At 38.0% G+C, this 16,716-nt stretch overlaps 1 protein-coding gene across 2 annotated transcripts in view; it reads left to right on the top strand.

Moving 5' to 3' along the window:
• The window catches only part of LOC115215742 (probable ubiquitin carboxyl-terminal hydrolase MINDY-4), a 112,647-nt gene that overhangs the window by 65,156 nt on the left and 30,775 nt on the right, over positions 1-16,716 (top strand). For both annotated transcript variants that reach the window (XM_029785039.2, XM_036505686.1), the window contains exons 9-10: positions 6,588-6,686; positions 14,011-14,074. In XM_029785039.2, coding sequence (XP_029640899.1) covers positions 6,588-6,686; positions 14,011-14,074 — 163 coding nt within the window. The remainder of the gene's footprint in view (positions 1-6,587; positions 6,687-14,010; positions 14,075-16,716) is intronic.

Consider the following 16,716-nt stretch of genomic DNA (forward strand, 5'->3'; position numbering starts at 1 on the left):
AAGCTCCTCTCCTTCGATTGAGATGAAATCGTTGCAGGTAGAGCTTTTCGGAATGACCCTGCAGCTGACGCTCTGGAGCAGGAGTGAAGAACAGCTCTTTCGAGAGGTTACACTTTCCGCTTATAATGTTGTGGGCGAGAATGAGATCACCACGGCGGCGGCGTTTTTCAAGAGAATAAAGGTCGAGCGTCCTCAGCCTTTCTTCGTAGGACAAATTTTTGAGACCATGAACCATGCGGGTAGCCAGCCTCTGGACTCTTTCGAGATGCTGTATGTCTTTGAGGAGATAAGGAGAAGAGGCCTGAATCCCATACTCCAATATGGGTCTCACCAGCGTGACATAGAGTGGTAGGAATATGGCTGCTGTGAGCATTCCGAATGACCGTCGAATCAAGAACAGAATTCCGCGTGCTTTATTGGCAGCATGGACGCACTGGGCCGAAGGCGAAAAGGAGGAATCCACCAAGATACCCAGGTCCTTTACCTGATCGGTCTCTCCAGCAGCAGACGACCCGGCTCGAAATCAAGTTGAGTTGCAGGAGTAGAGCCGACAGGCAGATGACAGCACTTTGACACGTTCAGACACAGGTCCCAATCGTTAGACCACTTCCAAATTTGGTGGAGGCATCGACGAAGATCCTCTATATTACCGCGAGGAGCGACCAGTTTGATATCGTCGGCAAATAGAAGGGTGTTTGCGTGAGGTCGTCGGGCAAGTCATTTATGAAGACTAAGACAACAAGGGCCCCAGCACTGAACCTTGAGGCACGCCACTGCTCGCACTGGAGACGTCGGACCGCGAACCATTAACTTGGACTTGGAAGGAGCGATCTGAGAGGAAGGCACCAACCCATCGTATAATATCCGGATGGAAACTATATGCTTGAAGCTTGACAAGTAATAGGCGGTGGTTTACCAAGTCAAAAGCTTTGGCAAAGTCCAATAAAACGATGTCAACAGCATCACTATCATCGAGGATGCGCGTCACCAATTCTTCCATTACTAGTAAGTTGGTCAAGCATGATCTCTTCAGCACGAAGCCGTGTTGGGAATCAGAGATAGAGGCTGTGTTTAGGAGGTGGAGCATCATACTTTTCTTAAGTATGAGTCAGATACATGCTTGCGTGTGTATGGAGGGGAGAAAATCAGGTGTAGTGTTATAGAATCTCAGGAAGCATGGAAGTTTTGAAGGATGCATTAAAGCAACAAATATGTAATGACGCTGATAATGACGATGGTGGTGGTGGTAATGATGATGATGATGATGATGATGATGATGACAACAATGACGATGGCAACAACAACAACTTCACTAGCATACTGCCTCACTGATGCAGCAGGTTATATTCGGAATGATACGTGGCTGCTTCAATGCTTCAGCTTTGCAGTCACCATTAGTCATGCTATGAATGTCTCTGAGTGTCTCAAGATATTTTCTTTCATCACATTCTAATTGTTTCTTATGCCAATTTCTGTTCTTTTTCACGGGATTCTTATAACTATACTTCACTTCTCTAACATTGAAAGTTGCAGTCTAAAATGTTAGGCTCCTCTTTTATTTCAAGACGAAATAATTCATTCCACTTTGTGAACTTTTTGTACTCTCCTTTTACTAATGCAGACTATTTAATGGTTTCTTCAAATTCTACTTGTCTTAAGAGGTCTGTAATAGTTAATTTTTTTTCAAATTTTGAATTAGCTTTATTTAGAGGAAGGGAGACAACTTACTTTGAAATAGCAACAGGGAAAAAAAATAATGAAATGAAAAGACAATTTTAGTCACTGAAGTATGCTTATGTTTAAAGTGTATATAACTTTATCATGGAATAAATTTTTGAGAATGTAATAAATGCTCTGCATTAATGCATATGTATTATATCGAAAGCACAGTTTCAGAGTTCGTTTAGGTTCAGTGGCTGTGATGTTGTTGATGAGAAAGGACTTGTATGGAGTTCACATACAGCTTAAGAGTGGCTGTGCATAAGTGTAGGAGTGGCTGTGTGGTAAGTAACTTGCTTACCAACCACATGGTTCGGGTTCAGTCACACTGCGTGGCACCTTGGGCAAGTGTCTTCTACTATAGCCTCTGGCCGGCCAAAGCCTTGTGAGTGGATTTGGTTGATGGAAACTGAAAGAAGCCCGTCGTATATATATCATCATCATCATCATCATCATCATCGTTTAACGTCCGTTTTCCGCGCTAGCACGGGTTGGACGGTTTGACCGGGGTCTGGGGAGCAGGGACTGCCCCAGGCTCCAGTCTGATCTGGCAGTGTTTCTACAGCTGGATGCCCTTCCTAACGCCAACCACTCCGCGAGTGTAGTGGGTGCTTTTTACGTGCCACCTGCACAGGTGCCAGAGGGGTCTGGCATCGGCCACGATCGGTTATTGCCTTTTTTCGTTGCATTGCGGCAGGGGGGAGGGTTCCGGCAGAGAGGAGAGAGGGAGAGAGAGTGGGGGGGTGCATGTAATATAGGGGAGCACCAGTGGGGAAGGTTTGGGGTAAAGAGAAACGATGACAGGTAGGGTTGGTGGCAGGTTCTAGACAATGAAAAGTAGGAAGTAAAACGTAGGATATCACGAGTGGGGGAGGGGGCTGGAAGGAGATAGCCAGTTGAGGCAGTGACACATTTCAAAACAGGAGGAACATAAGATAACAGGTTAAGTGGGACGTTTGATGAGCTGCAGCGCTAGCTGCTTCTGTCCAGGGGGAGAGAGGCAGGGGTAAAATACATAGTGAGAAAGTATATTGAGGAGGAGGGGTAGGAGGAACAGACACGTAGTGGTGGCGGTGGTAGAGGGGATATCCGGTGAGGATGGTGTAAACAGAGTGTTCTCCGAACGAATGGCGGGCTGCGAGATTTTGATTGGGGACAGTAGACTTAAAACAATCGGGGTTTGAAGAAATGAACAGAGTAACGAACAAATTAACTTGGTACCGAGGGGTTAAACAAATTAAAGGGTTATATTTTAAGAACAAGCAGGATTAGTGAATAGATTCGAACATTTAAGGGTTAGCGGCAAATGTATGTGTGTAGTACAAGAGTCGGAAGAAATGAAATGAGAATTCTTAGCTTGCTTGCTATGATCATCGCTGTGTGGTCAGAAAGGGTGAATGAAAGAGAAGCACACGAGGTGATTATTTATATAGGTTCACGGAAGTGGTTGGAAGACGGAAGTTTGATTGAAAGTAATGGCGGAGGACGAACGAAATATCTTCATACCGAGGCATAAAAAAAAAAAAAAAATCCTGTTTCTGAAATAGCATTTTAAGTGCAGGGGTAGCAATGGAAGTTCATTTCTCAAACATCTGGTTTCAGTTTCAGTTCCACTCAGCAGCACTTTGAGCAAATGTCTTCTATTGTAGCGTGAGCTGACTCAAGTCTTGTGAGTGAATCTGATAGAGACTGAAAGAGACATGTGTGCGTGTACGCATGCATACATGCTGATATGTGTGTTTGTTTACACTTTTGCTTGTTTCATATCTTCAAAGCCACATAGAATAAGAGATCCTTTACTTGAAAAATAGGTAATGGTTCGTGATAGGAAGGGCATCTGGCTGTAATGCCTCAATAACATTCATGTATCCCATACAAGCAAAGAAACAACTGTAAAATTGAGTGAATGTATAAGTCCTATTACCTTTTTTGTCATCTTCACGTCTCTTAGCAGACTCTTCTCTTTGTTTCTTTATAAGTGCTAAACGAGCAAGATCTGCTCTGGCTTCTTCTGTTTTGCCCATTACATGGAGTTGCTGATACCTAATTCGAGCTTGTTGTTTTTCAATTTCTTCCCTCATATATATATATATATGTATATGTTGTGTATTTGTGTCCCCACCAACATCGCTTGACAACCGTTGCTGGTGTGTTTACGTCCCCGAAACTTAGTGGTTCGGGAAAAGAGACCGATAGAATAAGTACTAGGCTTCCAAAGAATAAGTCTTGGGGTCGATTTGATTCGACTAAAGGAGGTGCTCCAGCATGGCCGCATTCAAATGACTGAAACAAGTAAAAGAGTAGAAGAGTAAAAGAATGAAGCACAAATGAAATGAGAGCAAAATTGTGTATAAAAGCAGTCTAATGTAGTGTGCAAGAGAGATACTAAGCCTGTATTTATTTGACAGAATGGTTAAGAACTTTACTTCAGATTCACATGATTTAGGCTTCATTTCCTTGTCAATGGAAATCTTATATTTTAGCCAAGGCACTTTATTTCTGATTGCTCCTGTCTACTCAGCTGGCAAAAATGAGTTGTAGCTGTAAATGAAAGGTCCAGCCTTATAACATTCTGCGTCATGTTGACTCTCTCTCTCTGAGAATTATGTTAAGAGTATGCATGTCTGTGGAGTGCTCAGCCACTTGCACATTAGTTTTACGAGCTGGCCATTCAGTTGACGGGATGAACCAGAGAGCCAGGCCATTACAGGTCTATGTTGATCAATGCCTTGTACATGAAATTTAGTCGATGGAAACTGTAAGAAGCCTGTTGTATATGTATGTGTGAGCATTTTGTGTGTGTGTGTGTATGTGCATTTGTTTCTATCTTCTCTTCTCATATGAACTCTAATAACTGTAAACAAAGCTTCCAGCTTACAAACGGTGTCATTTGTTTACAATCCTTTGTGAAAGCATCTCTGATCATTGAACTGCTCACTGCTCAAAGGACCAGATGAAATATTAACTTACATGCAAACAGTCAGTTGGGCTGGTCACAAGAAAAGCATTTTGTTGTTTTAACATCCAATTTTCCATGCTTGCATAAATCAGACAACAGTTTTATTTGATCCATGCGAGTATTGAAAAATGTGTGTTAAAATGCTGCTGCTGCTGGTGATGATAATTGCAATATATCATTATCATCATCATCATCATCATCTTTGGTGTCATCGTTGTCATCGTTTCAACATCTACATTTCTATATTTTCAAGAGTCAGATAAAATTCCTTGAGGCAGGTTTTTCTACTGCCAGACACTCTTCCTGTTTGCAGGCATCACCTGTTTCCGTGCAAGGCAATATGTTTATTATTAATGTGTACTATCCAGACACAAGACAACCAACACACACACACATGCTCTCTCTCTCTCTCTCTCTCTCTCTCTCTCTCATACACACACACAATGAGTTTTGTTTTTATTTTAGTTTCTGTCTACCAAATTCCTTCAAAAAGCTGTAGTGGAGGACATTTACCCAAGGTGCCATGCTGTGAAACTGAACCCAGAACCAATATACAAGTGTGCGTGTACTAATAACTGAGTAGCAGAAATCTGGATTTTTCCTTTAAGGGTTTAATTAATGAATATTTTGTCTGGTGTAAGATCTCAAGCTTCACATGAAACAGATGTTATTTCAGAATTTCATTCTCCAAGACAAATGTCTAAATAAAGACTACAGGTCTTTCACTCCCAGCCATTGCATGGCCATTGACATTGTTGTGTTCATCCTTTGATGAGTTTTGTATTTGTCCTACAGGGTGTCCAATGCAAACCACCCTCATCACTAAGAAGGCTTAGTAGGGTTGCTGGTTTGGTCACCAAAAGCCCAAACATGTGGCAGGTTGTACATAGCACCAAGAGCGACCTGATGTAAGATCTTAGTCATTGTTTCTGGAATACTTGGCTTTGTAGGTTAGTCTTAGTGGTGTTGTGCTAGCTGTTATTAACTTTAAGTTTCAGCATGGACGTTGCTGATAGCAACCATATATGAATGTATAGGTAAGGGGGAAAAAAGAGGTAGTTTCCTTCTTGAGTTATGCCAATTTATAAGGGCTGATTTCCTGGTTTCCATGGCATATATATTCCCCACCATGGTGGTCCATCACAGGATTACACATTTTTGCCAGTTGAGTGGACTCGAGTAATGTGAAATGAAGTGTTTTGCTCAAGAACACAACATGTCACTCAGTTCAGGAATCGAAACCACAATCTTACAATCATGAGTCCAACACAGTAACCACTAAGCTATGCACCCCCACTATGAATGTATAGATGTACACATGTATATATGTATACATGCATGTATGTAAATAAAAATACATTTAAACAAATATCAATTAATGCACATATATTGGGTAGTGAGCTGGCAGAATTGGTAGCTTGCTGGGCAAAATGTTTAGTGGCATTTTGTTTGTCTTTATGTTCTGAGTTCAAATGCTGTCACGGTCAGGTTTGTCTTTCACCCTTTTGGCGTCGATAAAATAAGTATCAGTCGAGCACTGGGGGCAATGTAATTGATGTAATTGTGTGTGCGTGTGTCTTTCTCTACACACACAATTACATTTTTATACACTACATATGGATACATCTCTTTTTTTAGAAATAATGCAAAAATCCTTGATAGAATTTTCTTCCGCTCTTATCCAGGGCTTGATCCTGCTTGTAAAGAAGCTAAGCTACCTAAGTGGGGGTCAACATGAAAAGAATTTGTACATTTTTAAAACTCGTTTCTGAAACTGCATTTGTTTATGTTTTCATAATGTGGTGTTGTGACCTTGAACTGATAAATTTTCTAATTTTCTTTCTCTTCCTGTATTTTGTTTTGCTTTATCTTATCCGTTTATTTTTGTTTTTTTCTTCTTCTATGTAAGCTTTGAACCAAGCCCTGAAAAATGTCGAACTGCCCTTGCTGCTGCGCTTAGTAAAATATTCTGGCAAGCTGGTGAACATAAATCAGCAGTCGTAACTTTGTGAGTATACTTTTATACATTTAAATCGAAGTCATTCATATTCAAAGTCAGGTGGTTATTCATTTCTTCTTAGCAAATGGAATTCCTGATTTCAGTTTTTATTATCTCTCTTAAAAACAACTTTAAAAATACAGCACAGCAATAAGAAACTTTTTTGCAGTGATTTGAAAACTTCAGCACAATCCCTCTACCACAATAAATTAAGAATTAGCTTCAAGTCTATTTATTTATCTTTTTGTCTTGTTATCTATTTTGATATGCACTTCTCCAATGCACATCATGTTTTCAACGAATCTAGAGAGCTATATTGTTGAAGTGTCTCCCTTGATGATGCGGATGCAATAAGATTTTTTGTTGTTGTTGTTGTTGTTATATTTAGTGTCGAACAGTTTTAATCAGCATTCGTTGATGAAATTTATGGGACAGAATTATCTATTCAAATGTGTGCAGACATCTTGTAGCTGTTTAACATTAGTTGTTATGTTATACTTCAGTCTGGTTGGAAGCTACACTGTACAGTATCTTTGTTGCATTTTATTGCCCTCTGTTGGTGCTTTACATCTGGGAGAGGGCCGTTTTTAGTTACTGCTGTTGTTATAATCGTTCTCGTAGAGGAAAGTGAATTACAAAAGTTGCTAGTGTCAGACAAATTACTTTATGTTATTTAGGGACAGCTTTTTACAATCTGAATTAAAATCCCACTGAAGTTAATTTTGTCTTTCATTTTCTGGGGTTGATAAAATAAAGCACCAGTGCAGGACTGGATTTGCCATAATTGACAATTCCCACTCCTTGAAACTTCAGGCTTTGTGCCTGTATTAGACACTTTATTTCTAAAGAGAGATAGATTAACAAAATGGTGAGCACATTGGACAAAGATACCTTATAGTGTTTCTTTTGGTTCATTATTCTGCCAAGGTCACCTTTATTTCTCATCTATCTAGGGTTGATAAAATCAAATTTTGGTCAAGTTCTTGGCTTAATTTATCAACTAAACCTTCCGTCAAATTTCAGCTTTCAGCAATGTTGTTATTTAGTCCAGATCAACCTTGATTGAGTAGATGTTCAATCAAAGGAATTCCAGCCATAACTATCTGTCCTGTCTTTTTTTTTTTTGTATATTTATGTTGTGTCGATGTCCCCAGACGATGAAGTAGACTAACCCAATACGTAGATATAGAGGGAGAAGTCTAGATGTTGAGAGAAGAGTAGCCGAGTAGCGGAGCACATTTGAGTAGCAGTCGTAGTAGGAGAGCAAAGTGAAGAGTTGAGTAGAAGGCATCCGAACGTGCAACATAACAATTTAAGACTGCATTATTGTGTATGACCTTTTTTTTTTTAAGATAAAGTATGATGTATAGGAGATTTGATTGCTCTTTCTATCAAATTAAATCACTTCCTTGATTGGCTCATACAGTTGTTGTTTAAGTCATAGTAACATGGATATAGCTCATTGCAGACTTTCAGATCAGCATTAATACTGTTGTTATTTAACCAGGCACATGCCCATGCAGTGCCACATAAAAGTACCTGTGTGGTGCCACGTAAAAACGCCCACCATACTCCGTAAAGTGGTTGGAATCCATTCCAAATCAGACTGAAGCCTGGTGCAACTCCCCAGCTTCCCAGCTCTGGTCAAACCGTCCAACCCATGCCAGCATGGACAACAGATGTTAAATGATAATGATGATGATGATGATGAGGAGGAGGAGGAGGAGGATGTGACTCTAATCAAGCGGACTTATGTTTAAAGGCATTCTATCCACGACCGTTCCTTCTTATTTTCAAGTATAGTGTATGTAGAAGTCACAAACAAACTGTGACTCACGGGACTTTCTGAGTGGTGTGCCAATAAAAAAATTACCCTGAATTGCTTTTAGTAGTGCCGCCCACTTTATGATGAGTCATGTACTATGTGGCCCACTTTTTGAAAAAGGTTGCCATGGTGCCTGTTCTGGAGAAACTTTCTAAAATATTTCCTTTTCTTTTTCAAGGTGATAGAATGTAACTTGAGGGAAATTCTGGTTGCATAAAAGCTCTTTCACAGGTGGTAACTTCTCTTGCACTCTTTCTCTCTCAATCTCTTTCTCTCCTTTTCTCTGCCACGTATTAAACTAAAGGGATGGAATTGTTAAACTGTTGCTCTCCATCATATGATTTCTGATAGCACCCAGTATCGTATACACGTGCGAACCAAAAGTCAGAAACTTCTTGTCATCTTCTTTTGCAATGGTAAAACTTTATAGCACCTCTGACATAAAAGGAACTTGCAAGGTTTTACAAATATCAATACATGAAATGCAAACACATTAAAAAAATACATCTTTGTGAACGAGTTTTTATTTTCGTACCAGAAGTCAGCAGTTCGAGTTATTGGATAACATTTTTTTTTCCATATGTTCGTTGTTATGTGTGTATGTGTGTGTGTGTATGTGTGTGAGAGAGAGAGAGAGAGTGTGTGTGTGTGTGTGTGTGAGTGCACATATATACATTATAAGGAAAATATGGAAAAGAAAAATGTGATCCACACACACATACATCCATATATATAAATACATGCATATATATATATATATATATATATATATATATATATATATATATATATATACATATATATATAAAAACCATGCATATATCCATACATATATATAAACACATGCACATACACATAATGTGTGTGACACACATATCTCCATACGTGTGTGTATTATACACACGCACTCTCTCATTTTCTTACTCTCTCCCTCTCTCTCTCTCTCCCGCTCTCTCTCCCTCTCTCTCTTTCTCTCTCTCTCTCACACACACTCATACACACACAATTATGTTTTCCTACTTCAAAATATTTTCTTTTTTCTTTCGTATTTCTACTAGGAAATTGCATTGGAGATTTGAATTGCCAAGAGCCAACTTCTTGATTTCACGTCTCTTAATATATTCAGGAATAAAATATTCATAATTGATGAATTTTGTTCTGAAACATACATACATATATGTAATACATTGAGATGGTTGACAGCTCACACTCACTACCCTTTATTCATATTCTACCTGCATGCTATTTCTTCGCACTGTATTTTGCATACTATGTATTCTTAACATATCTTCATCGTATTTTTTCTTTACTTTGTCTCCATATTCCTTGTATATCATGTTCTGTCTTCATACAATAGTATTATAAGAAAAGACAATATTACATCTTTTTCACCTCTATAAATACTAACCGAAATGCCTGGTGGGAATTAAGAAATTTTATTGTGAAGTATGTAGCTCATGAATACCTTAGACCCAGTATATGATAACATGTCATGGCTAATAATAATAATTTTTGTCTAATTTACACATAAGGTTAGCAATTTTTGAGGGGAGGGAGTTTTGTCAAAACTTGGTTGTACTTGACTGGTACTTAGTTCATTGATCCCAAAAAGATCAAAAGCAAAGTTGGCCTCAGTGAGATTTGAACACAGAATGTAACGGGTTGGAACACATACCATACAGTATTTTGACTGTTGCTCTAATAATAATAATAATAATAATAATAATAATAATAATAATAATAATAATAATAAATCCTTTCTACTTTTAAAGGCACAAGGACTGAAATTGTGGGGAAGGGGACTAGTCGATTACATCGACCCCCAGTGTTTTGGTGGTACCTAATTTATTGACCTTGAAATGATGAAAAGCAAAGTCAACACCTAATAATAATAATTAAAATAATGACAATAATGATGATAATGATAATGATAATAATAATAATAATAATAATAATAATAATAATAATAATAATAATAAGTACAAAGCCAAATATATGGCATACTAGGCATAACACCAGCATGAACTTCCAACTTGTTGTCTCTTGAGGTCTTTGGGTGAGACTTGGAGCCAACTTGTACAAATGTAAAGCAAAAGTCAAACATAGAATAATAATAATAATGATAATAAAAATAATGCACTGATGCAAAACAAGGCAGTGACTCTTATGTCTTCTGATCTTAACTGATTGGAAGTGTTACCATGTACATGTTTTGTCTCGTTGCAAAAGATGGGCTACAGCAAATGTTTTGCTCAGTACCACAGATTTGCATGTTAGTCACTTGACATTAACTAGTTGAGCATGTCCATTACTGGCTGACAATAATGTGCCAGCTTCAGTATTCAATCCTCAGAAGAGGAGAATTTGGTAAAAAAAAAATCCTATTTGGTTTCTGTGCCTATCCTTAGTTTTGGTCATGAATGTTGGGTAATGACCGAAAGAATATGATGGTACATTCAAGTGGTTCCTCTGAAAGATCTCTGGAGTGACAGAGTATGTAGCTCAGAGATTAGGGAGCCTCTATAAGTTGCAGTGCTACTTCTCTGCATTGTGAGTTCACAGCTCCAGCACTATGGACATGTGATGAGAATGTCTCAAGAAAGAACTGCAAGATGGATTCTTCAATCTTAGTTAATTGGTAGAAAAATCTAAGGGTAGACCAAAAATGAAATGGTTGGATAATATCCATGATTTCACTGTTGGTCACACTTGGGAATCCAGCTGAAAAATATAATGTTGGTTGCTTCTGGCAGGATCCCATGGAGGAGATGACTGAGGACCCTACCTCCACGGCCCTCCAGGAATAGTTGGGGAAGAAAATGGATGATGGTGGGGAATAATGCTAATGATGATGATGATGATGATCATGATGATCATGATAAAATATAGAAATCAATGAGGTAGATATATACCAGGACCTGAAGCGAGAGAGATAAGCAGATGGTGGGGTTACAGAAAAGTGAGGTTGTACCAATTGTCATTGCAGCCGTAGGAACAATGGGGAAAAGGCTTGAGGAATGGACAGAAAATATTGGCTTGAATAGAATATATGCAACTGACTTACTTTGAAATAATAATAATAATCCTTTCTACTATAGGCACTAGGCCTGAAATTGTGAGGAAGGGATTAAGTCGATTACATTGACCTCTGGTATTCAACTGGTACTTTATTTATCAACTCCAAAACATGAAAGGCAAAGTCAATCTCGTTCTGATTTATGCACAAGGCTAACAATGCAGTGGAGGGAAACATTTGATTGATACTTTATTTTGTCAACTCACCAAGGGATGAAAGTAGTTGACCTCTATGTAAAATGTAAAGGGATGGAAAAAAATACCACATAGTATTTTTGTCTTGTGCTCAGATCATTCTGCTAATCCATTGCCTTCTTCATCCAGTTGCTTCTCCTACTGCTGCTGTTGCTGTTGTTGTTGTTAAGCAACACGACGGGTAAGGGTGATTAGGTGATGGTCTAGGGTTTAGGGGCGAGAGACCCCAGACCTTGGGAAAAAAAAAAAAACTTTGGTCATTTTGTTGTAGTCGAGGGCTCTTCGTTGACGCCCGACACCACTGGGAGGTAGCCCTCAAAGTCGCTGGAAATGGAGATCTCCAGGTCCAAATTCTTGAATGGCTGCTGCTGTTGCTGCCTTTTCATGTTGCCACAACAGTAGCATTATGGCAAGAAGAAAAATATCTTAGGAGAGTATCTTTGTTCTTTATTTCTGTACTGCACTGCATATTGGACCATCCTTGGAAGGTTCTGGTTACATATCAGATTTACTGTGAGCAGAGGTTGCTATTCTGTCTCTCAAACCTTTCTTCATTTCTGGAAAAAGTCTACCATCACCTATCTCAGAGCACAAAGTAGCCAATACAGTGAGGTGGGCAAGAAGGAAATAAAAAAGAAAGAAAGAGTGAGTGATGGAGTATTCATTCACCCCAGTTTTTGATTGATCACAGAAGGACGAATGTCAAAGTTCAAAGGTCACCTTGGTGGGATTTTTTATTCTGATGACAATAAAAACAGAACAAATGCCACAAGGTTTTATGTCCAATAATATAACAACTTTGTCACTTTGCCATCTTCTTAGTCTTGGGCAGTGGTTCTTGACCATTTTTTATTAACTGATCCTTTTGAAAACCTTTTCACTCTGGTGGACTCCATGTAGCCATTCAATGTTTAAAAGATAATTTTATAGATGCTTCTTTCAAAATTCCTCTTTTGTTTATCACACATTCAGTTGTGTAAGTTTGCAATAACACTCACTGAGGGAACATGTGTCAGTGGTCAGAATCATGTTGAACTGTGTAAAATATTAGAGAAAGAAATCGAGTTCTTTCTTGTAATAAATATGTATAAAGCAAAACTTTTTCATGGGCCCTTAAAATACTACTCTGGATCCCCAATTTACTATTTTGCTAGTGTGGACCACCCAAAATCTTATATGGACCACAGTTGGGAACCACTTGCTAGGACATAGGCACAGGAGTGGCTGTGTGGTAAGAAATTTGCTTCCCAACCACATTGTTCTGGGTTCAGTCCCTCTGTGTGGCACCTTGGGCAAGTGTCTTCTGCTATAGCCTCAGGCTGATCAAAGCCTTGTGAGTGGCTTTGGTAGACAGAAACTGAAAGAAACCCATTGTATATATATATAAAAGACAAGTGTTTATAATTATGAATAAATCACAATTATAATGGAGAGGGTTGCAAAAACCCTTACTTGTCTAGAAATACCAGTCAAAAATCACTATAAAGTCACTATTAACACTCAAATTATATCTCCTCACAATAAAGCTGTCTGCAGGCGACATGACATATAAAGTTCACAATTTAAAAATAATAGGTTAATTTTCTATTACAATTTCAAGGTTAGGAACTTGTTATATGATATTATTTACCATATCATAAATAAACAATACAGTGCCCCCACTCCTCTCTTCAGGAGAATACTCCTATAGGTAGAAAATTACCACAAAACCATACCTTGTGGCTTACATGTATCCCGACCAGCAAGAATAATGTGTTACCCTCTATCTACACATTCAAATTCTGAATTCCATCCCCACTACGGAATTTCCATCCCAACTACGGAATTTCTGAAACCACCTTCGTAGTGTGTGGTCACTTGTGGACTCCTCTTCCAATGCTCTATTGATATTAACAGCAGTTTGGGAGGCATTGTGTCCAAGCTTGAACTCATGTAAGAAAAGTAAGCAAAGGTCCTTTTTTGTCATGTTCATAATTAAGAGTGCCTATGCTTTAAGAACGTTTTCTGTCTGAAATTATTGAAGAGCATACATCACTTATTAAGTATGTCAAAATTCACCTAAAATATAATTAAAATACCATGATAAAATTGCATTTCAAAACACAACACTCAGAGCGGCTATTATTTTCGGAACAACTTAATATTAAAAGATCAAAAATAAATGATAAATGGAAACTGTGCATTTATTGTTATTGCCTTTAATATTGTTTATAATTATTTCTCTTATGATATATTCAGGTCGAGCAGTGCCACACATTTCATTGGCGGCAACAAATGTAAACCAGATCGCCTGACAGAAACGGTAATTACTCTATAAATATGTATTATATAATACCATGTACTATGCATATTAGACAGTGTACTCTTTCAGCCCCATGTGTACAATAAATCTTAAGGCTAATATGATTAAGAGGTATTGTTTATTTCATTATTATTACAGTGTGTTATGAGTTACAGTTTAGTATGTGATACAGTATGTTTTTTGAGTTTTACTACTGCTGCATATAATATATTATAGAATAACTTTTCATATGTTATATCATCATCATCAGTTTTCCATGCTTTCATGGGTTACATGATCTAATAAGAGCTGGTGAACTAGAGGACAATGCCAAGTTCTACTGTCTGTTTGGGCATGGTTTCTACATCTGGATGCTCTTTCTAACATCAACCACTCTACAGTGTGTACTGGGTGAATTTTTACACGGCACCAGCACCAGTGAGGTCACCAAGAAACCTGCAAAATGAAGTCTCCTCATTTGAGACACGTTGGAAAATAACGGATGCAGCTTGAACTAACAATTAAGAAGTTTACTGTGTAATCATAGAGTCCCAAGTTCATTTGCAATGGCCACAGGTCATGTGTTTGTATGTGAGATATAGGATGGTACTTTTCTGTGGGTCAGCAATACAAATTTCAATTCCAGTCTCTTTCAGTCTTTTATGTAGCGTATTGTGTGTTGTGCCAAGGTGCACCAATTACTACAGGAATAATTGTTGTCTTCGTCTCCCGGAGTCTCCTCAGCTCTTTGGCTAGATCCTGATATTCTTAAATTTTTTCACTTTCTTTAATATGGGCTCTACTATCATAGGGAGTTACAAAATCTATGATTTTACACCATTTATTTTGTCCTCGTTAGTCATATTCACTCTTCTTGTTTCAATAGTATAATCGATCTTTATGAGCAAGTTCCACAAAATCTTGTAATTCTCCTTTTCTGTGACAATCTCTCATTTGTGATTATTATCATCATTATTATTATTATCATTGTTGTTGTTTAGTTCTAAGAAGGAAAAAATAATCATGCTCATATCCTTTATTGTGTTGCTATATTGTGTTGTTTAATCCAATAATATTGTATTATGTCATTATTACGTTACTAAGCATCTGTAATTATTAAAGAAATATGTTATTATCCAACAAAAAAGTAGCTACAGATGGAAAAAGATGCAAAATTATCAAACAAAACCCTCATTGTCATAACACAAAAACAGACTTGAGAAAAACAAAAACATATGCTCAAACATTAAATATTAAAAAACAAACACATTAAAACAAGCAGTGCTCCAACATGGCCTAGACTGTAGTGGGTAAAACAAATAAAAGAACTAAAGTAGTTTATTAGTTTATGAAAATGATTGATATCAAATTATAGGGAAAGATACAAAAAATATATAATAGATATATAAATAAATAAATATGGCTGGCTGTTTGCAAAGAACAACTGTTTATTTGTAGATGAAAAGATCTGATATCTAATTACATGAAAAGAAAAAAAAAAAACAGAAATCATAGCAAAACACAAAATAAATGATAATTAACTCATTAAAATAGTTTATATCGTACAAAGGTGTGAGTGGTGTAATAAAAAAAAAATGGCCATTCTTTATTAATATGGTAAATAGGTGCAGGCATGGTTGTGTGGTTAATAAGTTTGGTTCCCAATCATATAGTTTCATTTTCAGTTCCACAGCATGGCACTTTGGGCAAGTGTCTTCTACTACATCGGGCCAACCAAAGCCTGGTGAGTGGATTCGGTAGATGGAAACTAAAAACAAACCCGGAAAGACACCCAGTACACTCTGTAAAGCAATTGGCATTATAAAGAGCATCCAGCTGTAGAAACCCTGCCATGACAGACATGGGGCCCAAGCAGCTCTTCAGCTGGCCAACTCCTGTTAAACCATCCAGCCCATGCCAGCAAGGAAAACAAACGTTAAATAATGATGATGATGATGATGACAATGATGACATGATAACAACGATGTATATAATTATGTATGTGTTTGTTTGTGTTTCTTTGTCTTGACATAAGTGAAATAAAGGCGGTGAGCTGGCAGAAACGTTAGCACGCCAGGTGAAATATTTAGTGGTATTTCATCTGCCGTTACGTTCTGAGTTCAAATTCTGCCAAGGTTGACTTTGCCTTTCATCCTTTCGGGGGCGATAAATTAAGTACCAGTTAAGCACTGGGGTCGATGTAATCGACTTAATACCCTTGTCTGTCCTTGTTTGTCTCCTCTATGTTTAGCCCCCTTGTGGGCAATAAAGAAATAAGTGAAATAGTTGTAAACAAGTGTTGCTATCACACAAGTCGTGTCGTTTATTTTTAATCTTCCATGAAAACATGTCTGGCCATGGGGAGCATTACCTTGCTGGGAAGCAAGTGAGGGTTGGGGACTGGATAACATCTGGCTTTAGAAAATCTTCCTCAGTGAATTCTGTCTGTGTCTTGCAAGCATAGATCAGTGGATATTAAAATGATGACGATGACAACAATGATGATGATGATGATGATGCATTACTCTTTTACTCTTTTACTTGTTTCAGTCATTTGTCTGCGGTCATGCTGGAGCACCGCCTTTCATCGAGCAACTCGACCCCGAGACTTATTCTTTGTAAGCCCAGTACTTATTCTATCGGTCTCTTTTGCTGAACCGCTA

This window comes from Octopus sinensis, linkage group LG1, assembly GCF_006345805.1.
Source record: "Octopus sinensis linkage group LG1, ASM634580v1, whole genome shotgun sequence".
NCBI classification, from domain to species: domain Eukaryota; kingdom Metazoa; phylum Mollusca; class Cephalopoda; order Octopoda; family Octopodidae; genus Octopus; species Octopus sinensis.